Below are 26514 nucleotides of genomic sequence, written 5' to 3'. Positions count from 1 at the left end.
CGTCTGGAGATCAGTGGGCCAAGCCGCTGATCTCCCGACGTTAGCCGTATGGAGGTGAGCGGCGCCGCCCGTCGGGGTACTTGTGCTGCCAGCAGCGGGGAGATGAGCGGCTGGCGCCGGTCATCTCCCTGCTGCATCGCCGCTGACCTCCGTCCGGCAGATGAGCCGCCAACGGCCGCCATCTTTTTCAGAAATCCCGCGTCGCTGATTGGCCGCGGCCGGACCAATCAGTGACTCGGGATTTCCTGGACAGACAGACGGGATAAGACGATATAGATATATAGACTAGATGGTGGCCCGATTCTAATGCATCGGGTATTCTAGAATATGTATGCGGCCGACCGGGCGCAATCAGCAAAACGGTGTTTAAATTTGCCGCCCTTCTCGCTGATTGGTCGGGGTGGCCGGCCACGTCCAATCAGCAGAGCGGTGTTTAATTTTAGCGCCAAGATCACTGATTTGGTCGCGCTCTCCGCACGCGACCATCAGCGAATCGTATTAGTGAGGACCGGGGAGCGCCGCTGCCTGTGCGGCTACTTCCGCTACGAGAAGCCGGGACATGAGCGACTGCTCGCAGCAGAAGTATCCCGACCCGCAGCGCCGCTCCCCGGTCCTCCCTTCACACCCTAGCCGCTGATGTCCCCACAGTATCCGCATGGTGTTACAAAGGTCCGGACATTTGTGTTAAAAAATCGCTTATTGGTCGCTATCGCTGCCCGCGACCAATCACCGATTTGGGCGCCAAATTTAAATATCGGCCGCGACCAATCACCGATCTTGGCTCCACATTTAAAACACCGCTGTGCTGATTGGTCGCGGCCGATATTTAAATGTGGCGCCCAAATCGGTGATTGGTCGCGGGCAGTGCCTCGCACCGCTCATCTCCCGGCTGCATCGCCGCTGACCTCCGTCCCGCAGATGAGCCGCTAACGGCCGCCATCTTTTTTCAGAAATCCCGCGGCGCTGATTGGCCGCGGCCGTACCAATGAGCAATGCGGGATTTCCTAGACAGACAAACAGACAGACAGACGGGATAAGACGATTATATATATAGATATAGATATATATTTTTTTTAAATATAGAACACTACAGATGACAGGAAAAATACACACTTTAATATATATAATTTACCATTAGAGAGAACAGTATAAAAACAAATTTATAAAATTAAGCTTTTTAGAACAAAAAACTCTTTGCACATTCTTGGGTTGTGGATTTTATCTTCTCTTTGCTCAGATGAGTGAAAAAAATATTTTAATATTAAATTATTACAAAAGATGGTGGTTTAGGGGGTGTAAATGTGATTGATCCAGGGAGGTCACATGACCGCGCAGCAGCACTTCTGGGGGTAATTCTGCGCAAACACCTTGTTCTCCATTCCATAAACAAAGTAGTTTAATTTCTTCCCTTTCCAGACATATTGCACCTTGGTGAGAGGAATTAATTCAACGCTCTGCCTCTGCCGGGAGGAAATAAAACCTGTTATGTTTTATTGCAGGAAGAGTAGAGTAAAGCTTATTTAAAAAAATTAACTTTCTATCATTAAAAAAAACAAACAAAAAAAAACAAAACAGTAATTAAAAACATGAGATACTGCTTATCACCACTAGGGGCAATCTGTGTGCAGCTCCTTTTCAGGTACATAGGATTCAATTACAGCTGTGTAGTTCTCGCCCTCTAGTGGCAAAAACCAGTATCTGCAATTTTTTCAAATTATCTGAAATTAAAGCTGACAGCAAAGCTGGGACTCCACAACATATGATATTATGGGAACCATTAATGCAACAATAATATAATTCCCTCAACACCGAGCAGATACAGCGCACTGACCCATACCTGTCTAAGAACACGACACGATGAGGAGAACTGCATACGATGCTGCTCCAAAGCATTCTGGGAAGCCCAAGTAATGGAGGAGTCTGGGAAATCTGACAGCGGAGTCGCCTTTATGTGAAATAAAAAAAAAAAAAGGAATTCAATCGTTCGTTAAACATTTAATGTCACAATGTAATGAACGAGGACTCTGCCCAATCCCACGTCTCTCCTGAAATACTCTGTGCTTCCGAGAATCTTTTCCCGTCTGAGAGCTCCTACAAGATCTGAACGCCGTGCTGAAATACTCTGTGCTGCTGTGGACCTTCTAACCGTGACAATCAGCTCACTCCTCTACTGAAATACTCTGTGCTGTCAAGAATCCTGCCGCTTCCATAATGCAACTGCCCCAACCTCATATGTGCAGCATACAGTACATCGCTCCTCAAATCCTCTGTGCTCCTGGGAACCATGTTCTTTTCTTATGCACTTCTCATCTGTGAAGTCCTATATGATCAGCATGCTCTACCTCCTGAAATACTCTGTGCTGCTTGATCACAGTGACTGTCGTCACTATAGAATTTTAAGTTTGTGCCCCCTGTATGGTTGATCTGTCTGGATAGCTGACCGACAACTGCTCCTCTGTATGGATCCTCTCTCCGTGCACAGCTTGGAAGAGATCCGCGGAGAATTCCGAGTGATGATCCGATAGGAATTGATATTTATTATTTTTCCTGCAAAGAAAAAGAAAAAAAATTACAGATCTGATTAATACATGAAATATATAAGCAGCAGTCGAATGTCAGACCATGAAGAGTTAATCATATTATACCATCACGTGGGGCAGATTAGCCGGTGATTACAATATTTATCTTTATAGTTTGCTACAATGTATCAGTGCAGGTGAGATGTGTCAGTCACAGAATTGTCTGGATACTATTGTAGCAAACCTTCAGATACGGAACTATTCACACCCAACAGGTTTTCTTCTTCCACAGGTGAACATGAAAACTCCCATCCCAGTAAGCAGAGATATTGAAAAATGGTGCCGCTATATTCTCTGTTATCAGGTCCTCACCAGGTGGTGCTCAGCTGCAGGTAGGTCAGGACTTGTCCCGTCCCGGCACAGGTGACGCAGGTCTGGATGTAGCTGATGTTACACATCCTGCAGCTGCAGAGAAAAAGAAGGAGACAGATTCCAAATTATTGTGCGACTACAACTCCCAGCATGCTCTGACGGCCTTCAGCGGGGAGCGGTGGTGTCACAAGCTGCAGGGCTCTGAGCATGGATCATCCCATCGCTCACCTCTCGGTCCCGACCCCGTAGCACTGCTGACACATCTCCATCTGCAGCCGCCTCCCGGTCCCGTTGCACCACATGCACTGGATCTGCAGCAATAGGAACAGGAATATCACTGTACAGAAGATCAGAGAGAGTGTGTGGACCTCCCCGTCCCACCTCCAAGCCCTCATTTATAGCATTACATGATTATTACTACTGAACATTGCAAAAAACATATCCAATGTCAACTTTTACTTAGCTAGTCCTCCAGTCACACCCAAAGCAGCATTCAAGCCTCTGCTGCATCCCCTGCAGATTATGCATGGCTATGAATTGTGGGAGATTATCACCTTTATTTGCTGCTTTGTGCAGTGTAGAAGCTCAGTTAAAGGGAGCGTCAGCCCAAACTGACAGCATGCACTAAGCGCACGGCCCTGTGGAGGATATCGTCCCTGTATATATGGCACCATTACTGATGTAATCGCTGCCTTCTCTGCAGAAACTGAAGTTTAAATCACATATGCTAATTAGATACTTGGTGTATTCTGGGTGTGGCCAAGAGGCTCAGAGCACTGTTCGGCCCACTGGTTTCGCATGTGCCCTCCTCCCTCATTGGTGATTGATAGCACTGATGGGCTTCAGCTTTCTCTGCAGACAGAGCTCACTCCAAGCAAGTCTGCGCTGTCAATCACCATGATAGAGATGGGACTTGAAAAACTGATTGGTGGAACAGTAGAGTGAGCCTCTTGGCCACACCCAGAGTGCACCTGTAAGAAGGAAGACTTGCCTAGGGACAGGTGCGGAGCTCCGGTGCCAGAACTGCCAGGGTCCTGCCCAGTGTTGCCAGGGGACAGGATTAAGAGTGCACGGGGGACTTCCTGGACAGTGCTGGGGGACAGAGGGGAGGGACGGAAGAGAGGAAGTCAGGTGTCTGGGCTCACGCGAAAGAGACAGTTGGTTGTGGAGAGCAGACCGGCAGTTGGGGAGAAACAGTCTGACCTGCCGACAACGAGAGAAAGACGTGCTGACCTGTCTGCGGCGACGGAAAAACGGGTGACCGTTTACCGCAAAACAAGGGGCGTGCGGTCTGTACCGGGCCTACAGAAAGTGATCATTCAGTTACCTGCATCACCACAGTTTTCCAGACATCTGACGGTGACCTACGGGTGAGGACGCACCCGGGATTAGTGATCCTAACGCAGTTTGCTGTGCGCCGGAGGAGCTTGCAACGGCTCTTAAAGGAGTCGTGACCGCTGTCGTGTGGTCAAAAGGACTGGGGGCCCAGTGGGTGAGACCCGAGACCGCCCACTGCCGCCAGAAGACGGACACCCTCCGGAGTGAGTGTCTGAAGACGGACGTAGTTATCGCTAAAGGACATATAAGTGCAAGCCTCCAGTAATCTACCTTCTCTTATTCAGCCTGAACTTTTGGGACTGCGCCGTATTGTTCATCCTTTCCGTGTTATAGTTAAACCACAATCGTTTATTGTCCGATTTTACTGTTTTATTGTTGGGTTACTTATATGTACACTCCCTGCGTGGAGAAACCAAATCTTGAATTAAACCTCTGCCATACTCTCTGCGTGCTGTGTGCGGCATCCCAGCCTTTTAACATTTGGCGTAGTCGGCAGGATGTCGTCCCCAGATGCAGTTGCAGGCATGGCAGACCAGGCCAGCACGAGAGCCCCTACAGCTAGCCTACCCCTGGGCGCCATGTTGAATAATCTCCAAAAGTTTATCGGAGACAACATAATGCTGTGGGATTGGGTAGAACGGGTTAAGAGCATGTTACGGATGCACCCAATGACCCCCGATATGCAAGCAGAGATAGCTTTGCTGGCTTTAGAAGCTCGACAGTCAGTAATGTTTCGTTCCCCCACTGACCGAAATACTGTGGAAAAGGTGGTACGGATCCTAGAAGAAATGCATGGGGACCCTACTAATGTGGCAGAGTTAAGGATGCGACTGTTCCAACAGGTACAAAGGGAGGGGGGAGACTGTGACCCAATATGTCAACGCCCTACAGAGTGTATATGACGCACCCCTGGGCCTGTGTCGCACAGCGTTGCGCATGCAGGAGCTTACCCGGAGCCGGATCTGTTGAGGGTTGTAGTCTCGTGGCGGTGACCCGGTCCGTGCCCAGGGAGTCAGACTAAGTGGCGTTGTATTAGCGGTAGATGTTGGACGACTACGCCACCCGTTGAATGCAGCGAAGGAGCTGCCGCTGCAGGGCAGACCGCTGAGGCCGGTGGTAGGATTGTGCAGCGTGGTAGTATCACCCCCAACGGGAGGGGTATGGCCTCAGGGCAGCCGACGTGGATGATGGGGGTATCAGGAATCACTCAGAGACGATGCGGTGTAGTTCAGGGTCTTTACTGGTGATAAAGATAGACCCTCCCGGAGTACTGGCTAGCGATCGGGGCCTGGTCAGTCCTTGAGCAGATGGGATCTCCCCTGGCCAGGCGGAGTTGTAGGCCTCCCAAACTGACTGTACTCTTCTGGCTACCTTGCTAGAGGCGGGTATAAGTAGCCCTCGTCCCTGAGTGTACCATGTGGTGCTCACCCGTATGGCCGGTGACTCGGGGCCTTCTAGTGGCGTCCGCTCCACGACGGCGGTGCTGGTCCCACGCGTGTGACCGTGCCTTCGGGTTTCTTGGCCAGAGGACCTGAAATCCCCTGCCGGGCGGTTTCTGCTGCTGGGTAAAGATTAGTCCCCACAGCCTCGGACTCCGGGTCCGGTGATAGCTTCTCAGTCAGGGCGAGCTCTGCAGCTGCCAGCCCCTGACTCCTTATAGCACTGCTCCCACAGAGCTCCTGATGTTCTTCTCCTATATCTGCTGCTCTTCTCTGTCTCTACTTCTTCTCTACTCTCTAACCCTGCCTCAGCCCTAGGTTTATATAGGGGAAGTTCTTCCCCTCCCAGGACTGGGCAGGAGGTGTGGCATGCATCGGATCCCTGACCAAGAGACCTCCCACCTGCTCTCAGACATAACATTGCTGTTACTGTGGAAACCAGACCCCTGGGGTGCCACATTCCCCCCTAGTGAAATTTAGTACTCCGGGACTAAACATATTTTTAGAAAAACATAACAAGGTATAAACAATAATAATACAATAAGAAAAACACAAAGATGGTTGCGGCGTGTCCGCAACCGGGTGCAATTTTGAAGAAAAGCAAGGTGTCCATTTCACCAAAACAGGGAGACGTAACCAGGTAGGGGTCTGTCCTGCCCCGAGTCCTTAACAGTCTTTAGTCCATTCCTAGGTTACGCTCCAACCAATTGTACAAGGATTCCCGGTAAACCCACCAAGGACTCCTAAAAATAACTAGAAACACATAATTATTTACAAGTAACAGACAGGTGACCTCAATAAAACAATTTAAACACTTCAAATCCTCCAACGTGCGGGTAACTGGCCTCTAGTGGCCCTAGTGGACCTACGGAGCTGACTGTCTGGCCCTGAACTACAGGGTGTAGGAGCTGTCAAGGGTAAACTGGGCAGCTGTTTACGGGCTCTTTGGCTCACTAGGGGTACGGCAGGCTCACTATGAGCAGAGGGTTGATCCTCCTGTTCTGCTTGTGTGGAGTCTGCTGCCTCCTGGACCGGCTGCTCTTCCAGCTCTACCTGTTGCTCCGTAGGCACTTGGGATGCTGGTTGGAGGAACGTGAGGACGGGTACCACAACTGCACCATTGACTTGAGTCCAGGACCGAGGGAAGTCTCCGAGCACAGTACTAACCATATCTTCCTTTTCCTCTACGGGTCGAGGGTCTTCTTGCTCTCCTTCTGGGTTCCGTAGCTGTTCGGGACACTTCTTCAGGTGATCCCGGGATACAATGGCTGTGGTTTCCCCTCCGTCTTTACTGATGGTACAAACCTTTGGGTTATCGTGGCTTGAGGGCAGTACGGTGTACGGGTCCTTCTCCCACTGGTCGTCCAACTTGTGGAGCCGTCTCTTCCTCTTCAAGACCTGCTCTCCGGGTACCAGGGGAACAGCGGGAGCATACTGGTTGTAAGTTTTCTCTTGTCTTTCCCTAGCGAGACAGAGACTTCGCTCCACGCTCTCCTGTACTTTCCGGTACTGCTGCTGCCTCTCTGTGTCCCAGTCTGCTTCCGGTGAAGTGTCCTCGGGTGTCAGGACTCCCATCTCCAGGTCAACAGGTAGCTTACCAGGCCTTGCCCTCATTAGGTAAGCCGGGGTACAGTTGGTGGAACCTACAGGGATGTAGTTGTATAGGTCCACCAGGTCGGGCAGCTTCTCAGGCCACAGACTGCGTTCTTCCAGGGGCAACGTTTTCAGAAGATCCATTACCACCTGGTTCATTTTCTCACAAAGTCCATTAGTTTGCGGATGATAGGGTGTCATCCTTATCTTCCGGCAGCCATACAGATTGCAGAATTCCTGGAAGACCTCCGCTTCAAAGGCAGGTCCCTGGTCCGTCAGCACTTGGTCCGGGTACCCGTGTGGACGGCAGAAGTGCTGCTGGAAGGCTCTAGCTGCTGTTTGAGCCGTTAAGTCCTTAACGGGGACGACAACCAAGAACCGGGAGTAATGATCCACAATGGTTAACGCGTAGACGTAGCCACTTCTGCTTGGGGTCAGTTTTACATGATCCAAGGCTACCAGTTCCAACGGCTGCTTGGTGACGATGGACTGAAGGGGGGTCTTCTGGCTGGCACGGTCCTTCCTTCTAAGGTTGCACGGGCCACAGTCTCTGCACCACCTCTCGATGGTTCCCCTCATGCCTACCCAGTGGAACCGCCCGCGCAGCAGGAACTCCAGCTTCTTCCATCCGAAATGCCCAGCTCCGTCGTGGTATGCCTCCATCACCATAGCTGCGTCTCTTCTTGGCACCACTACTTGCCAGATTAGTTCATGCGTCCGGGAGTTAACCATTCTGCGGCACAACTTCCCCTTGTAAAGGAACAGTCGACTCTTCTCAGCCCACAGTTGTTTGGCTTCCTCCGGAGCGTCTGGGTCAAGGCGAGCCTCTGGCCGAGTCAGCATCTCCTTCACCAGTCGGACGGCAGGGTCACTGTCTTGCGTTTCCTCCCAGTTGTAGTGAGGCAAGGGGTTAAACGTAGGGGCTTGCTTACTCCTTACCCGATGGGAATACTGGATAGTCCCATGACGGTGGAACGCGGGGAGTTCGACTTCTTCCAGCCCCTCTGAATCTTCTCCTACGTCCGGTAGGTTTGGCATCCTGGACAGGGCGTCCGCGTTGGTATTGGAGCGTCCTGCCCGGTATTTGATTGTGAACTCGTAGTTGGACAGACGGGCCATCCATCTCTGCTCTAAGGCACCGAGTCTTGCCGTGTCCAGGTGTGTCAACGGGTTGTTATCCGTGTACACGGTGAACCGGGAAGAAGCGAGGTAGTGCTTAAAGCGTTCGGTGACTGCCCACACCACTGCCAGGAACTCTAGCTTAAATGAGCTGTAATTCTCAGGGTTTCTTTCGGTGGGTCGCAGTTTTCGACTGGCGTAAGCGATTACTCGTTCTTTCCCCTGCTGGATCTGGGACAGTACGGCTCCTAGCCCGATGTTACTTGCGTCGGTGTAGAGGATAAAGGGCTGGCTGTAATCAGGGTACGCCAGGATTTCATCCCCCGTGAGGGCCATCTTCAGCTGGCGGAAGGACTCTTCTTCTAACTTCTCCCATTTGAAGGGCGGCTTCTGGTTCTTGGCCTTCCGGGACTGGCCTATCAGGAGGTCCTGCATAGGAACTGCCTTTTTGGTGAAACCGGGGATGAATCTGCGGTAATAGCCTACCAACCCGAGGAACTGCCGCACTTCCTTTACACTGGAGGGACTTGGCCATTCCTTAATTGCGGTGATCTTATCAGGGTCGGGAGCCACTCCGTCAGCGCTCACCACATGTCCCAGGTACTGCACCTTTGGTTTTAGGAGGTGACACTTGGAGGGTTTTACCTTTAGGCCGTAGTTTGCCAGAGCTTCGAACACTTCCGCCAAGTGTTTCAGGTGGTCCTCATAAGTCTTGGAATATACGATGACATCGTCCAGGTACAACAGGACCGTCTCGAAGTTTTTGTGGCCCAGACAGCACTCCATTAATCGTTGAAAGGTTCCTGGTGCGTTACAGAGTCCGAACGGCATGCAGGTAAACTCGCTAAGTCCCATCGGGGTGGTGAATGCGGTCTTCTCCCGGTCCGCCTCTGCTACAGGAACCTGCCAGTACCCACTAGTGAGATCCAAGGTAGAGAAGAAGTTAGCAGATCTTAAAGCAGCCAAAGACTCCTCTATCCTTGGTAAGGGGTACGCATCCTTGTGTGTGATACGGTTGATTTTCCGGTAATCTACACACATCCTCATGGTGTTGTCTTTCTTTTTGACTAAGACTAGTGGAGCTGCCCAGGGGCTACAGCTATCCCTGATCACCCCAGCCTCCTTCATGTCCCTAAGCATCCCCTTGGCGTGTTGGTAGTGTGCAGGGGGTACGGGTCGATACCTCTCTTTTATGGGAAGATGGTCTCCCGTGGGGATGCGGTGTTCTACCCCCTTGACTCGCCCGAAGTCTAACGGGTGTTTACTAAACACTCTCTCGTACTCTTGAACCACCCGGTAGACTCCCTGTCTCTGGTGTGAGGGAGTGGAGTCAGCACCCAAACGTAGTTGCTGACACCAGTCCTCCATTGTTTCCTTAGAGCCGTTACCTTCCTCCGGGGAAGATGGAGGCAAGGGTTCTACGGACTGTATGGAATTTTGATTGATGGTATACAATTTGGCTAGCGTGGCATACCGGGGCAGGTACACTTCCCTCTTCCCGATATTTATTATGCGAACGGGCACCCTCCCATGGCGTACATTGACCACCCCCCGTGCTGTCAAAATGGTGGGCCTACTGTCGGAGTAAACTGGTTCTACCATTGCCTGGTAATCTCTACCTCTCAGACCAATAGCTGCCCGGCACCAAATCATCATTTCACTTTTTGGGGGCATGGCAATAGGGAAAGGGTCACACATTCTTACGCTACCAATCTCACCACCGGAGAGTTCCACCTGTTGCCGTCGCATCAGTGCCCGGATCTCTTTTTGGAGCACTCGCTGCTGGCCGGAGCTGGCGTTCTTGGCAACCTGCTGTAAAAGGAAAATCACCTCTGCAAGACAATTTTCAATTACATTAGTTCCTAGAGTTATCTTTGGGTGACTCTCGTGCTTGTCAATGTGTACAATGATCAGTCCCTGTGCCGCCAGTTCAACTCTACCGATTTTAATGGTCACCTCTTTAAATCCAATCTGTGGCACGGGCTGACCATTGCTGGCGATGATACTCAAATCGTCGTCAGGGTAGCGGGTGATATCAGAGTCATTCCAGTACTGCTTGAAGAGCACGTACGGGATAGTGGTAACCTGTAAAGACTGCACAGTTCGGGTTAGCGCGGCAACGCTTTTAGCTAGCTCTTGGACCTGATGGTGCAGGTCTGGAGCCGGGTCATTGTTCAAAGCCTGCGCATCAGCTCCCACAGGCCCTGCCGACAAGGGCGCCGCCTCCTGGTGGTAAGTGGTAGTGGGGCGTCTGTGGGTCACAACGCCACCTGGTGCCGGTTCTCGGAGCACCCGGATGGCTCTGTCCTTGAACTGTGCAAATCCCAGATGAGGGTCCTGTAAGTCCATTGCCCGCAACTGGGTTCGGTGGGCATTGCAATATAAACCCTCTATAAATTGTTCAGTCAACAGCCTGTCCTCGTCTCCCACGCCGTCAGGGTCGGTCTGCTTAATAGCTCTCAGGGCCTCTTGTAGGTTCAGGGCATAGTCCCTTATACTCTCGTGTGCTCGCTGCTTGCACCCGTAGAATCTAAGCTTGATCTCGGCTGAGGTGCGGGTATCAAAGGTGTCCCTCAGCCGGATTAGTATCCCTGCAACAGTCCTCCCCCCAGGTGGCCAGGACTTTACCTCCCTTTGGGCTGCCCCGGTTAATTGGGCAACCAGGATGCTCACTTTTTGCTCTTCTGTGAGGGGATACACCTGGAAGAGGCTATCCAGCTTTTCTCTAAAGTCATGCAGGGTATGTGACTCCCCTGAGTACTGGGGTAGCCAGGCCGCTCCCGGGATATAGGGCATGGTGAAAGGCATGACTGCAGCAGCGGTGGCGCTGGCGGGGGTTGAGGCAGTGAAGCTCTCCTCCGTATCCGACATCTTCCTCCCCCCTAGTGGACCGTGGCCTACCTTGCGATGATCCTCTTCCGTAGGCCGCGGCTCCGCAGTGGATCGTCAGGGTTGAGGACCTTCCGTCGCGCTCCTGTGACGTCGGCGTCTGCTGGGCTCCTTCCAGGACCTTACGCAACGTCCGGACGTGAGGCGGGGCTTCAGTTCTCGCGCGCTTTCGGAGTCCACGCCCCTCTTCTTCCCGCGCGGCGTCTTCAAGATGGCGTCCAACGGCGGGAAAACTCCACGGATGGCGGGAAGAAGGCAGAAGATGGCGCCGGATGGCGGGAAAACTTTGCGGATGGCGGGAAGAAGGTAGAAGATGGCGCCGGATGGCGGGAAACCTCCACGGATGGCGGGAATCTTCACCACTGGTAAGTTTGAACAGTCTTTTTCAGGCACGCAGTACCCGGGGTGGTTGCGGGCACGAGATCCTGCCGACTACGCCAAAAGTTGACGCACCCCTGGGCCTGTGTCGCACAGCGTTGCGCATGCAGGAGCTTACCCGGAGCCGGATCTGTTGAGGGTTGTAGTCTCGTGGCGGTGACCCGGTCCGTGCCCAGGGAGTCAGACTAAGTGGCGTTGTATTAGCGGTAGATGTTGGACGACTACGCCACCCGTTGAATGCAGCGAAGGAGCTGCCGCTGCAGGGCAGACCGCTGAGGCCGGTGGTAGGATTGTGCAGCGTGGTAGTATCACCCCCAACGGGAGGGGTATGGCCTCAGGGCAGCCGACGTGGATGATGGGGGTATCAGGAATCACTCAGACGATGCGGTGTAGTTCAGGGTCTTTACTGGTGATAAAGATAGACACTCCCGGAGTACTGGCTAGCGATCGGGGCCTGGTCAGTCCTTGAGCAGATGGGATCTCCCCTGGCCAGGCGGAGTTGTAGGCCTTCCAAACTGACTGTACTCTTCTGGCTACCTTGCTAGAGGCGGGTATAAGTAGCCCTCGTCCCTGAGTGTACCGTGTGGTGCTCACCCGTATGGCCGGTGACTCGGGGCCTTCTAGTGGCGTCCGCTCCACGACGGCGGTGCTGGTCCCACGCGTGTGACCGTGCCTTCGGGTTTCTTGGCCAGAGGACCTGAAATCCCCTGCCGGGCAGTTTCTGCTGCTGGGTAAAGATTAGTCCCCACAGCCTCGGACTCCGGGTCTGGTGATAGCTTCTCAGTCAGGGCGAGCTCTGCAGCTGCCAGCCCCTGACTCCTTATAGCACTGCTCCCACAGAGCTCCTGATGTTCTTCTCCTATATCTGCTGCTCTTCTCTGTCTCTACTTCTTCTCTACTCACTAACCCTGCCTCAGCCCTAGGTTTATATAGGGGAAGTTCTTCCCCTCCCAGGACTGGGCAGGAGGTGTGGCATGCATCGGATCCCTGACCAAGAGACCTCCCACCTGCTCTCAGACATAACATTGCTGTTACTGTGGAAACCAGACCCCTGGGGTGCCACATATACACTTACATCACTAGGAAAACGAACCTAGAAGACATGGGAGTGGGGCCCCCAGACCTAGTACTTAGGGACCAGTTCGTAGCCGGCCTCAGAGATGCGCAGCTAAGACAGGCCTTGCGAGAGCGCTTGCGCATCAACCCGCGTATGACATTTCTGGAGGCAGGGGCAGAGGCCCGCGTGAGGGAACAGGAGATGGGGGTAGTGACCCTGGCAGGGATGGTCCGGGACAATGCAGTGTCCCCGTCGCCCACGGCCGAACCAGAATGAGCCCGAGAGATGCGGTGGGCGATCCAAGAAATAGAAGAGAAGAGTGGTACAATATTCGAGTGGCTCAGTGAGAGCCGGAACACTTGACCCGAGACCCCCGGGCGAAGTAAAGGACGAGCCCAGACCCCGGGTTGGAACAGAGCCCAATCGGGGGGCCCGACGACCCCTTGAAGACAGGGGACCAACGTGTTGGAATTGTGGGGGCATTACACCAGGAGCTGTGCCAGTCGAGGAAGGCCTCTGTCCCGGCAGCCATTAAACTGACGGGCTCCGGGTGTGAGGGACGCAACCCGGAGCGGAGGAAGGCAGTGAGTCCCGAAGACTTAATATCCATGAGCCCGACAGTGTGGGCCGAGCTTGGCAGACGGGCGGTTCACTGCTTGATCGACACGGGATCTCAAGTGACCACCATGGGAGAAACTTATTTCCGTCAGCCGTACCCAGAGATGGCACGAAATAAAGGGGGTCCCTTGATAAAGCTCACAGGCGCTAAGCAACTGCCCATTCCGGTCACAGGAGTAGTGTGGTTACGCATCCAGGTGTGTGGACAAGATGTGGGAAGAAAAGGAGTCGTCCTGACAGGCGGAGATGCTGGCCCAGGACCACCAGTGACCCTCGGTATGAACGTGCTGAAGGAAATCGGGCAGATCTTGATTAGGGAACCACGAGAGCTCACGCTAGGGCGGTGGAACTCTAGAGCACCTCAAAAGGAAGGCCCTCCAGCAGCTGATCAGGGTTGCCCAGGCGCAAGAGACCTGGAGTGGGGGAAAAGTTCTGGGAAAGGTGATAATACCCACCACCAACACCCTCACCTTACCACCAGGACAGACAGTACGCACTTTGCCTGTCCGAGCCTGCACCCCACTAGAAGTGGTAGAGATTCAGATCGAGTCAACCACCGTGGACAAGGTGCCTCCGGGTTTATTGGTAGCGCGGACCTTGGCTACCGTCCATAAGGGAAACATGGTGGTACGATGCGTGAATCTGAATCCGAGTGAGCTCATTCTTCCCGCCAGGACCGAAATGGCCCAGATCCTGGGGATGCCAGAACAGCTGGAACCGCCAGATGCGATACAATTGTCAGCCGTAAGGGGGGGATCCCTGGACCCTGGCGATCACCATACAATCGGGGTCTCCTCGACCTCAGACTAAGGACGGTCGAAGGATCCTAGAACAGATGCGTGCTGATTTGACAGGGCTCACGACGGAACAGGTGTACCAGGTCGAAGAGATGCTGGGACGGTACCAGGACGTCTTTGCCCGACATGAGGACGACTTTGGATGTACCGAGGCCATCACCCATGAGATCCCTACAGGAAATGCTGCTCCGGTACGGGAATGGTATAGACAGATACCCCCGCAAATGTACCAGGAGGTGAAGGAAATGCTGGCCCATATAATACAGAACGGGGTGATTCGGGAAAGCCAGAGCCCGTGGGCGGCTCCAATCGTCCTGGTCAGGAAGAAGGATGGAACCCTATGATTCTGTGTGGACTACAGGCGGCTAAATGCTTGCACCGTAAGAGACTCGTACCCTTTACCCAGGATCGAGGAGTCTCTATCCGCCCTAGGCAAGGTGAAATACTTCTCCTCCCTGGATCTGGCCAGCAGATACTGGCAAGTGCCAGTGGCTGAACACGAACGCATTCGTGTTGCCCATGGGACTCTTCAAGTTTATTCGGATGCCTTTTGGCCTAACCAATGCTCCCAGGACCTTTCAACGCTTGATGGAGAGATGTTTAGGTGATCTGAACTTTGAGGCCACACTGATCTACCTCGATGACATCATAGTCTATGCGTCTACCTTCCAGGAACATCTACGACGACTGGAGCAAGTCTTGAGTCGCCTTCCAAATCACGGCCTGAAGGTGAAGCCACAAAAATGGCATATATTCCGCAAGCAGGTTGAGTACCTCGGGCACACGGTGTCCGGTGAAGGAGTTAGGCCCACTCGGGAGAAAGTGGCCGCCGTGCAAGAGTGGCCCACCCCGAAGACTGTAAAGGACATGCGGGCCTTCCTAGGACTCGCAGGGTATTACTGCAGATTCGTGAAAAATTTCACGCGCATCGCTAATCGGCTCCTGGAGCTCCTTCAAGGGATACCTGCGGGCTCGAAAAATCGAACAGTGAAATGGGGAAGAGAACAGGAGGAGGACTTCAGGGCCTTGAAGATGGCCCTGACGGAAGCTCCCATACTGGCCTACACGGACTTTTCTCAGCCCTTCGTTCTTCACACCGATGGAAGTCTCCTTGGTCTAGGGGCCGTGCTGACGCAGGAGCAGGAGGGGAGAGAGCGGGTGAGAGCATATGCGAGTCGCTCCCTACGAGACTCGGAGAAGAACCCAGACAATTACAGCTCCTTTAAACTGGAATTGTTGGCCCTAGTGTGGGCAATGACAGAAAAGTTCGCAGAGAACTTGTCGGGGTCTGAAGTGTTGGTGAAGACAGACAACAACCCGTTGGCTCATCTGGAGAATGCGAAATTGGGAGCCCTGGAACAACGATGGGTGGCTCGCATGGCTCGGTACCGGTATAAGATCACCTACCGGCCTAGGGCTGAAAACATGCATGCTGATGCCCTCTCCAGGGTGACCCATGAGCACCCCAACCGTGACAGACGAAGAACTGGAGGCCGAAGAGGTGCCCATCTTCCTGAGGGTTGGCAGCCCGTTGTCCGCTACGCAGGGACAGATCGGGGAAGTGAAAGAAGGACACGTGTTGGGGCGGCCCAGGGACGAGTGGGTACGGATACAGCAAATGGATGGAGAGATTGCGCGGATGCGACAGTGGGTGGCTTTGAAACAAGTCCCTAACTGCGAAGAAAGGGGGACCCTGACGCCAGAGGGGCTGAAGATGCTGCGGCAGTGGGAGAGAGTGAGCCTGCAGGATGGCTTGTTGTACAGACGGGTCCAGTTGGTGCAGGAGTTTGGCCCCACTTGGCAAGTAGTGGTTCCAGAGAGTGTGATCGGGACACTGGCCAAGGAAGCACACGAGCGGGGAGCACACTTTGGACCCGAAAAGACCTTCCAGTGGCTGCAGAGGCTGGTGTACCACCCCCAGCTAAGCGTTGCAGTGGAGAACGTCTGCCAGAAGTGCCGGAGTTGTGAGTTGGTGAAAACCCCAGAGCAGCGGGCCCCCGTCCAGACCATTGTGACGGCTGCGCCCTTAGAGGTGTTGATGATCGACTACCTGACCATCGGGCCGGCGCATCTTGGGTATGGACATTGCCTGGTCATGACCGACCACTTCACGAAATTTGCGGTGGTAACTCCGACCAGGGATCAGACAGCTGAATCAGCTGCTCAGGCTCTCTGTCGGGACTTCATCAGGGTCTATGGCTGTCCAAAGAGAATTCACTCCAATCAAGGAGCTTGTTTCCAAGGACGGGTGATGGAGGAGCTGCACCGGCTATACAAGATCAAGAAGTCTAGGACCACCCCTTACCATCCGAAAGGGAATGGGTCCTGTGAACGCGTCAACAGAACTTCAATCCAGATGCTTCGAACCTTGGAAGAAGATCGGAAGGTACGCTGGCCGGAGTTTGTGGCCGAGCTGGTGTGGGTCTATAATAACCGGGTACATAGTGCCACAGGGTTCACCACCTACACCCTGCTGTTCGGACAAAAGGGTAGGGAGATCACCAAGCTCGAACTAGATCCCGTGGAGGACTGGCCCATCTACCTGGGTCCGGGATCATCGGCACCGGTTGCAGACTCTTCGGAGGTTGGTGCAGCAGAAGTTTAAGGAACATAGGCACCATGAAACGCCACCTCTTCGGGGGACAGCCCTTAAGTCGGGAGAACGGATGTTGGTACGGGACAAGAGTCCCCGGGGCAAGCTGAGTAGACGGTGGGAGTCGACCCTGTATCGAGTGAAACGGAGAGTTAGTCCTGAAGGACCGGTGTATGAGGTTCAGCCTGAGGGGGAAGAAGCGGCTCCAACTAGAATCGTTCATCGAAGCATGTTATGGCCCTGTTTGTCTAGCGATGAGGAAAAGAAGGAAGAACTCAGCACAAGGACGAGAGATCCCACACCCAGTGCGCCCGTCTACGATGATGAGGAGGAAGAAACGATAGTGGCTGCGATCCCCAGTCTCACATCGCCCACAGCTTCCCACACGAGAGAGGAGGGCCCACCGCTCCATCAGGCTGGGCCGGGCGAAGTTGGGAACCCCAGCGACTCTCAAGCACCCTGCGCTCCAACTGCGTTACGCCGGTCCGAACGATCCACGGCTGGTGTGCCGCCTATCCGCTACAATCAGGATCAGTTCATCTGGCAACGTATCATCCAAGAGGTCAGAGAGTGTGAGCGCCTGGGGAAAAAACGCTCGCCCGTGGAATGGCGAGCTCAAAGGGAGCGGGAGTGTAAGAAGGAAGACTTGCCTAGGGACAGGTGCGGAGCTCCGGTGCCAGGACTGCCAGGGTCCTGCCCAGTGTTGCCAGGGGACGGGATTAAGAGTACACGGGGTGGGGGGGGGGTAGGCTTCCTGGACAGTGCTGGGGGACAGAGGAGAGGGACGGAAGAGAGGAAGTCATGTGTCTGGCCTCGCGCGAAAGAGACAGTTGGTGGTTGAGAGCAGACCGGCAGTTGGGGAGAAACAGTCTGACCTGCCGACAACGAGGGAGAGACGTGCTGACCTGTCCTCGGAGAAATAGAGACGTGCTGACCTGTCCTCGGAGAAATAGAGACGTGCTGACCTGTCCTCGGAGAAATAGAGACGTGCTGACCTGTCCTCGGAGAAATAGAGACGTGCTGACCTGTCCTCGGAGAAATAGAGACGTGCTGACCTGTCCTCGGAGAAATAGAGACGTGCTGACCTGTCCTCGGAGAAATAGAGACGTGCTGACCTGTCCTCGGAGAAATAGAGACGTGCTGACCTGTCCTCGGAGAAATAGAGACGTGCTGACCTGTCTGCAGTGACGGACAAACAGGTGGCACAGCTTGCCGCAAAACAAGGGGCGTGCGGTCTGTACCGGGCCTACAGAAAGTGATCGTTCAGTTACCTGCATCACCACAGTTTTCCAGACATCTGACGGTGACCTACGGGAGAGGACGCACCCGGGATTAGTGATCCTAACGCAGTTTGCTGTACGCCGGAGGAGCTTGCAACGGCTCTTAAAAGGAGTTGTGACCGCTGTCATGTGGTCAAAAGGACTGGGGGCCCAGTGGGTGAGACCCGAGACCGCCCACTGCCACCAGAAGACGGACACCCTCCGGAGTGAGTGTCTGAAGACGGACGTAGTTATCGCTAAAGGACATATAAGTGCAAGCCTCCAGTAATCTGCCTTCTCTAAGGCTGTGTTCACACGATGCGTATTTCATGCGTTTCCGCGGCGTTTTTGCAGTTGCGTAAACGCCGCGGAAACGCATGAAAAACGCATGGTAGAAGGGCAGCAATGTTCCCCAATGGAAATCCGCATGTGCTGTGCCCATGATGCGGATTTTTCCGCAGCGTTAACGCTGCGGTCAAAAATCCGCAGCATGTCAATTAATTTTGCGGAAACGCGGCGATTTCGCCGCCATTGACTTGCATTAGAACGCGCCAATTCCGCAAGACAGCATTTGTACTTGCGTAATTGGTGCGTTCTAATGTGCGGATGGTACCCGGGTGTGGAGGAGAGGAGAGTCTCCTCCACACCCAGGTACCATTGAAAAAGCTGTAAAAAGAAGAATAAAATAAAAAATAAATGTATTCTTACCATCTGTCGGCCCGCGCAGCGCTCCCGCTTGGTTCCCGGCACTTGCAGTGAGTTGTAGGACCTGCGGTGACGTCAGAGTCATGTGACGGGTCACGTGACGCTGACGTCGGCAGGTCTTTCAATTCAAAGTTGCCGGCAGCCGGGAGAACGGAGTGAGCAGGACAGCGCGGGCCATCAGAGGTAAGTATATACACTCTCTCGGTTCACACTGTATAAATCCATGCTGTTTGCATGGATTTATACAGTGTGACCTAGTTATCAAGCACTTTCCAGGTGATGCTAACATCGCCTGGAAAGCGCTTGTCAATCTGCATGCGGAAACGCATGTGAATCTGCATGTGGATCCGCATGTATTCTGCAGGAAAAACGCATGCACAATCTGCATGCGTTTTTTCTGCCAGGGAGATGCAGAAATGATGCAGAAATTTTCTGCTTCATTTCTGCATCGTGTGCACATACCCTTATTCAGCCTGAACTTTTGGGACTGCGCCGTATTGTTCATCCTTTCCGTGTTATAGTTAAACCACAATCGTTTATTGTCCGATTTTACTGTTTTATTGTTGGGTTACTTATATGTACACTCCCTGCGTGGAGAAACCAAATCTTGAATTAAACCTCTGCCATACTCTCTGCGTGCGGCATCCGAGCCTTTTAACACAACGAGCACCTAATTAGCATCAGTTTTTGCAGAACGGAGGCAACGATTAGAGCAATAATGGTGCCATATCTATGAGGTCAATATCTTACAGGGCTGTGCGCTTAGTCTATACGGTCAGCTTCGGATGACACTCCCTTTTGCGCCTGCTGTAAAAATGGTTGATGCAGCTCTGGATGTGACTGGAGGAGATTTTTACATGCTGCTTCTTGTTAAAGATTTAAAGGGGACATGTCACCACTTTTCCGCATATTCTCAGTGACTGGCTGGTAGGACGCACCCGGCCGGTCCCGTGACACTTCAGACACATGTTCTTTCCCATCCCTTTGCAATTTGAACAAGTCTGAAAAAAAAAAAAAAAGAAAAATACAAGAAGAGGAAAAGGTCAGGAAGAAATGATGAACCCTGGACGGGGGCAACACGTGGGGTCCGGAGATGTAATGTGCACTACGACCGGACAGATCCCTATTAGATATTGCTAGTGCTGCACTGTGCGCCCAAGCCAAGCTCATCAGGGCCGAGATCTCGCTCTGCTCCTTCATGTTGGGCTATTTTTCCCTTTTATCAACCAGTTTGCTCCTATTTCTTTCAAGGTCCAAAAGGTAGCAAAACTTATTAGCAGGCATGAACCGGTCAGAGTCTGCCAGGCGTCACGATTCTGCATGGACCCAGATTGCCAAACCTCGTGTATATGGATGGGGCAGCACAGAAATCTATGTCGTGTGTGAATTCACCCCAACAGCGCGGGATCCATCTTCCCATCCTACTATAGTCGGCCTCTTATTTCTGGACTAATGGGTACCGGACTATCGGAATCTTATAGGTGGGCTGCCCTCCCCCGGCTCGGTACCTTCACACAGGTCGTATTAGGAACTTTCATCGTCTGGGCTCCGTCCTTGAACATATCGGGTACAACAACCGGGATCTCCCAAGGCTGCAGGACCGATCCGGCATTGGGGGCATCCACGTGCTGACCTACGGACCAGAGGGATCAGCCATTTTATAAATATGAAAAAGAACATCCCCAAAACCTGACCCTGGAGGGTCACCGTCAGACAAGTCGTTACCGTTCATCCCAAAAATGATGCCGCCCCTTTAAAAGCAACTCCCTAATATAATAAGGTTCCATTAATCTGCAACCAATGAGGAATGTTCTCATCCATCAGATAAGCTCCACCCATGTCACTATGACCCCTCCTCTTTGGTAATCTCAGTAAATGTGGCCCCCTCAGGGCACTGACCCGTATATTGTGCCGTTATCCACTCACAGATCCGCGACTCCGTGAAGGTCTCCAGGGAATACTGCAAAGAAAAACACTTTAGATGTGGATGTACAGTAACAATATCTGATCACTGTCCTCGGCAATAATACTATATTTCTGTCCTTTCCACAAATCTCAGAGCAAAGCTGCAGTGTAAAGCATGGGGAGGGATAGAGAAGAAGAAGTAGTATGAACATGTAATGAGACATAAGGTGGATTTCAGACCACCCAGGTCTCCAGCAGACAATGCACCTAGGGTGGGGTTATGATCATCGCTGTGCACTGGTGGAGCAGAGCTGCACTGTAAAGCATGAGAGAAGGAGAATAGGTTTCTGAGTTTATGGGGAGAGGAGAAAAGCGTGGATACCCAAAAATTCAACAAAACAAAGCTGGAATCCTAAAAGGAGAAAAGCTGCAGTGAAAAGCATGGTGAAGAGAGCAGCAGTCTATGGCGCTCACCCTATAAGTGTTGAATGGCTGCAGCTCCTCGGTCGTCATGTCTTTGGCCGGAGAGCTCCCGTAGCAACATTTGCCGTTACCGTACTCCTGAAAAGCTTGTTTGGCTGCAGCTTCGGTGATCAGGAGCGCCCTACAGAGAGGGCGGCCGATTATCAGGATTATGATGGTCTGTCCCTTTAAAATAATTTAACCCTCGCCAGCCCCTGGGGGTCAAGATAACATGGGGCTTCTTACCTGCGGTCTGTATTTGTAGGGCAGGATGTCCCGGCAGACCCCTGAGCTGGGTCTAAAGGAGAAGATCGACGCTTCCCACCTGTAGAAATAGAGACCATTAAAGCCCCCTGTGAGGTGCCGGCACCCAACTTTCCTAGAGACCTGAAAGGCAAATCTGAAAATCATTACTCAAAAGTTCTGGAAGGAAATGTGGAAGTAAAGAAGCCGACAAATGAGGGTGATCTGTTTAGTGATTAATGGGTTAATTTATTATGAATTCACATGGTATCCACATGAGAGAATCGCATATATAGCAATTCCAAAATATAATCGACCATCAACCCACGGCTCTCCAGGTGTGAGAAAACTACAACTCCCAGCATTCTCCAATGGGAGACCCAGCAGGAAGGGGCCCCTGTACAGTCCAATATCCCATCATAATGCACAATGCCAGCTGCTCTGGAGGGGATAGTGGCCCCTGACCTCTCGGACCCCCGTGCGGCTGCACCAGTGGTCTTTCCGCCCCTGCTCTGGCCCTCACATCCTGACGTTTTGTTACAATGTATCAGTCTCGCGCACAGAGAATCATCTAGACTGGATACAATTGTAGCAAACACTGAGCTGTGATTATGCCCTGCGCCAGTTCTGTTTGGTCCATTCTTTTAAATTTAATGGCCTAAGCCAAAACAAGACCCCCCCCCCCCCGACGTGTACTCACCATCAGTACTAGCCCCCGAGTATCCAGAACCAGGACCACCATGGCAATTCTGGTTAACCCTTGCTTGGACTGGAGGGCGGCTCTGGGCATACACAGCTGGAAGCGGCGGTCTGAGACTGGCCTTCATGCCAACTGGTGGGTTGGATGAAGACATCATGGTGCCCAAGTTCCCATTGATAACAGTTGGGTTTAGTGGATGATGCTGCTCGGTGCCAGGGTTCAATGCCGAGAGGGGCAGAGCGGGTACATGGCCGCCCTGTGGGGCGTTTAGACACGATAGATCAGCATCTGAAACCATGAATGGCGGAACCAGAACGTCGTCCGTGGGGGAGGATTTCGGAGTGCTCAAGTCAACGTCATCAAAATCCAAAGTGCATCGAGGAGTCGTCACGGCCATCCTTACCGGGTCTGGGGAGCAAAAGGGTTAACCCACCAATCATATGGTCCCCAATAGGGAATTACACATATACAGGAATGCCATAAAAGTAGACAGTGATAAGGAAACTACAACTCCCAGCAGACTGTGACCAAGGCTGGAGTTGTACATTCACAACAGCTGGAGAATGTATCAGCTCATAAGTAACAATCCCAATAATAGGTTTTATCCCGGCCGCCATTAATCGCGTCATTGAGTAGAGTTTGACATTTTTAAAGCTCCTTGGAGAAAAGTTTTTGTTGCTTAAATAGCAACTCCAGCCATTACCTGCGGGAGCAACGCAAAACAAATTTATTGCAAATCTGCAGTAGTCTGTATCCCGAGCGCAGAGTGCAGGCTGCCATATACAGTGACAAGCTGGTGTCTGTTCACACAGGACTGACTAGACCAAGATACAACTGTAGCAAACCCTCAGGTGTGAAGTCTACAAGACTTGTGGGGGGGTCAATCTGACAATACACAATTCATACTGCTCAGGCTGACACGTGGACTGCTGCTCTCTGTTATCAACCATAGTCGCTACCTACAGGGAAATATTTCCCCCATAATCAGTTTTCCCCTTGTTACAACCTTGTGAGATCAGCAGAAATGGAAACATTTGTCTTTTATTTTGGAACAATCTACATACCAGGTTCTATCTGCAGACAGCTGACCTTCGCTACAATGTGTCAGTGCACAAGATGGCAGGAGACAAGATGTGTGGAGGGGCTACACCTGGGACAAGGGAAATCGCAGCTGTAACCCTTCAGCTGCCGGGACAGATCTTAACGAGGACGATAATTCTGAGCAGGTGAACACTGCATATAGAAAAGTATTGGGCCACTCGTCTTAAAGGGGACGTCGACTAAAGGACGACCACTTGTTATATGTGGCCCCAATAAAACAAAAAAATATTCCGATATCTCCCAACTATTGCAGAAGAGAAAGAAAGACACATTTTGACTACACCCCGAGTCTCACCCATTTACCATTTCTTTCTTTAAAAAAAAATTGCATTTTTTTTACATACGTTTTTTCAGGCTCCATATAGAAGCCTCTGGAAAAGAAAAAAAAAAAAAGCAACAAAACCGCACAGTTCAGACCACAGGGGGCGCAGTTTTCATGAAATCACATCCACTTTGCTTGGAAAGTTAAACAGAAAAATTTCTGTGCAAAACAAGCATCAGAAAAAAACGCAGCATTTACCTTACATGTGAACACGGTCTAAATGTCCAAGAAAAGTGGATGCGATTCCCTCTGGTCTAAAGACGCTGCTGAACTCTGCGGTTTCGGTACTTTTTTTTCTCCATAGGCTTCTAGGTGGAGCTGGGGAAAAAAAATGAATAAATTGAACAAAACCGCCATTGCATTTTTAAGTGCAGAATCAAAGCTTTTCTGTACAATTAGAAAAGCATTAAAAAAAAGCGGCTTCACATCTGCAGCAAAATCGCATCGAATAAAGGGGAAAATGCATAAAAGAAACGCAGCAAACACAATAATCAGAGAAGATTGTTATTGCGTCATTTGGTATGCACAGAAAATAAGCAAAAAAAAAAATGCAGCATTTACTCTGCGTGTGAACACGGCCTCAGCATTACATATTTATTACATTTTTATGAGTTTAGTAATCACACCATTTTTTTTTACACCATTAACCGATCACCGTAAATAATCTGATCGCAGTGTTGCGGCTCGTTACAATTACAGGGACATCAGAGATGTCTGTTATTCACTTATTTGTGATGTTCATTATGTTTCTTTAAAGTGCAGTAAAAAATGACAATATTGTAATTGTTTTTTATTAAAAAAGAAGAAAAAAAAATCTTTTTATTTTCCCTCTAGAATACAGGGAGATAGAAATACACTGCTATGTACAGATATATCTCTGTGTACCAGTATCCTCTGCTGTGGACTCACAGGCTGCAATGCTGCTGTCTGCAATGCTAGAGGTCATGGGTTCCATTCTCCGGCCCCCCGCCATGCCGTCTGCCGTTACTACCATGTGACAGAGCAGCCGGTGGTACGGCGCTCACTGATACCAGAGCGGTCCTGGAGCCATCGGGGTAACAAGTCCGTCTATGACATTTCTTCTTCCTGAATCTTCCCCCATCACCTGTGAGTGATACTATTGAGAAGCCATGAAGTGGAGACCCTGTAACATTACAGAGTGGGGGGCTGAGTGCTCAGGAACAGAGGGCAGAAAAGTCCCCACCGCTCTGCTGGCACCATAACTGCAAAGTCCAGATCTCCTCTGGTATAACATCAGAATAAACAGTGAGCCCCCGCCGGGAGCTTCATGGCCGAGCAGCTGCCTGCAGCCGTGCATCACCAAGCACAATGCAGAGCGTCGGATGGAGTGGTGTAAAGCCGCCAACATTGGACGTGTTCTGGGCAGTGACGGATCGCAGTTCTTTATCTGCGTCTGATGATTCCAGGAGGATGTTACCCCCTGACTGCATTGTGCCCCCTATACAGATGGTGGAGGAGGATAATGCTCTGGGCTGTTATCAGGGGGCGGCTGCGGACCCTCAGCTCCAGTGATGGGAAATCTTATATAACACAAACTGTAAGCCTGACCTCCCCACAACATCAGGGTCTGACCCCACAAATGATCTTCTGGGTGAAGGGACAAAAATTCCAATAGACCCTTCCAAAATCCTGTAGAAATCCCAGACGAGCGGGAGCTGTTATATCTGCACAGGAGCGACTCCATATTAATGTCTATGGATGAAGATGAGGACAGAGAAGCCCCCGGAGGTGGATGTGGGGGGCACATACTTTTCTCCATATTAATGTCTATGGATGTAGATGAGGACAGAGAAGCCCCTGGAGGTGGATGTGGGGGGCACATACTTTCCTCCATATTAATGTCTATGGATGTAGATGAGGACAGAGAAGCCCCTGGAGGTGGATGTGGGGGGCACATACTTTCCTCCATATTAATGTCTATGGATGTAGACGAGGACAGAGAAGCCCCCGGAGGTGGATGTGGGGGGAACATACTTTTCTCCATATTAATGTCTATGGATGTAGACGAGGACAGAGAAGCCCCCGGAGGTGGATGTGGGGGGCACATACTTTTCTCCATAATAATGTGTATGGATGTAGATGAGGACAGAGAAGCCCCCGGAGGTGGATGTGGGGGGCACATACTTTTCTCCATATTAATGTCTATGCATGTAGATGAGGACAGAGAAGCCCCCGGAGGTGGATGTGGGGGGCACATACTTTCTCCATATTAATGTCTATGGATGTAGATGAGGACAGAGAAGCCCCCGTAGGTGGATGTGGGGGGCACATACTTTTCTCCATATTAATGTCTATGGATGTAGATGAGGACAGAGAAGCCCCTGGAGGTGGATGTGGGGGGCACATACTTTTCTCCATATTAATGTCTATGGATGTAGATGAGGACAGAGAAGCCCCTGGAGGTGGATGTGGGGGGCACATACTTTTCTCCATATTAATGTCTATGGATGTAGATGAGGACAGAGAAGCCCCTGGAGGTGGATGTGGGGGGCACATACTTTTCTCCATATTAATGTCTATGGATGTAGATGAGGACAGAGAAGCCCCTGGAGGTGGATGTGGGGGCACATACTTTTCTCTGTATTAATGTCTATGGATGTAGATGAGGACAGAGAAGCCCCCGGAGGTGGATGTGGGGGGCACATACTTTTCTCCATATTAATGTCTATGCATGTAGATGAGGACAGAGAAGCCCCCGGAGGTGGATGTGGGGGGCACATACTTTTCTCCATATTAATGTCTATGGATGTAGATGAGGACAGAGAAGCCCCCGGAGGTGGATGTGGGGGGCACATACTTTTCTCCATATTAATGTCTATGGATGTAGATGAGGACAGAGAAGCCCCTGGAGGTGGATGTGGGTGCACATACTTTCTCCATATTAATGTCTATGGATGTAGATGAGGACAGAGAAGCCCCTGGAGGTGGATGTGGGGGGCACATACTTTTCTCCATATTAATGTCTATGGATGTAGATGAGGACAGAGAAGCCCCCGGAGGTGGATGTGGAGGGCACATACTTTTCTCCATATTAATGTCTATGGATGTAGATGAGGACAGAGAAGCCCCCGGAGGTGGATGTGG

General features: G+C 51.7%; 1 protein-coding gene across 1 annotated transcript; it reads right to left on the bottom strand.

Moving 5' to 3' along the window:
- Positions 1 to 1230: 1230 nt before the first annotated feature.
- Positions 1231 to 24382, bottom strand: LOC141157773 (protein SSUH2 homolog). The gene is made up of 12 exons (XM_073645302.1): positions 24319 to 24382; positions 21987 to 22394; positions 21290 to 21368; positions 21056 to 21185; positions 20576 to 20636; positions 20185 to 20309; positions 19615 to 19677; positions 3120 to 3202; positions 2892 to 2984; positions 2442 to 2547; positions 1838 to 1945; positions 1231 to 1460 (listed from the first exon to the last, which is right to left on the bottom strand). Exons 1-12 carry the CDS (start codon positions 24380 to 24382, stop codon positions 1320 to 1322), a joined length of 1461 nt encoding a protein of 486 aa, XP_073501403.1. The 3' UTR covers positions 1231 to 1319.
- Positions 24383 to 26514: the final 2132 nt, after the last annotated feature.

Source organism: Phyllobates terribilis, unplaced genomic scaffold (assembly GCF_046119375.1).
Source record: "Phyllobates terribilis strain yellow unplaced genomic scaffold, ASM4611937v1 Scaffold_8__6_contigs__length_399053987, whole genome shotgun sequence".
NCBI lineage: Eukaryota > Metazoa > Chordata > Amphibia > Anura > Dendrobatidae > Phyllobates > Phyllobates terribilis.
This window is presented reverse-complemented; position numbering and strand designations above follow the sequence as displayed.

What these genes read in the sequence shown, in the direction of transcription:
- LOC141157773 (XM_073645302.1), bottom strand. Translation starts at nt 24,382, where the DNA reads ATGGCGGGGGGCCGGAGAATGGAACCCATGACCTCTAGCATTGCAGAC. An exon ending in CTCGGGGGCTAGTACTGATG is followed by an intron (nt 21,369 to 21,986) that starts GTGAGTACACGT and finishes CTATTTCTACAG; the next exon opens with GTGGGAAGCGTCGATCTTCT. An exon ending in CTGCAGCTGAGCACCACCTG is followed by an intron (nt 2,548 to 2,891) that starts GTGAGGACCTGA and finishes TTTTCTTTGCAG; the next exon opens with GAAAAATAATAAATATCAAT.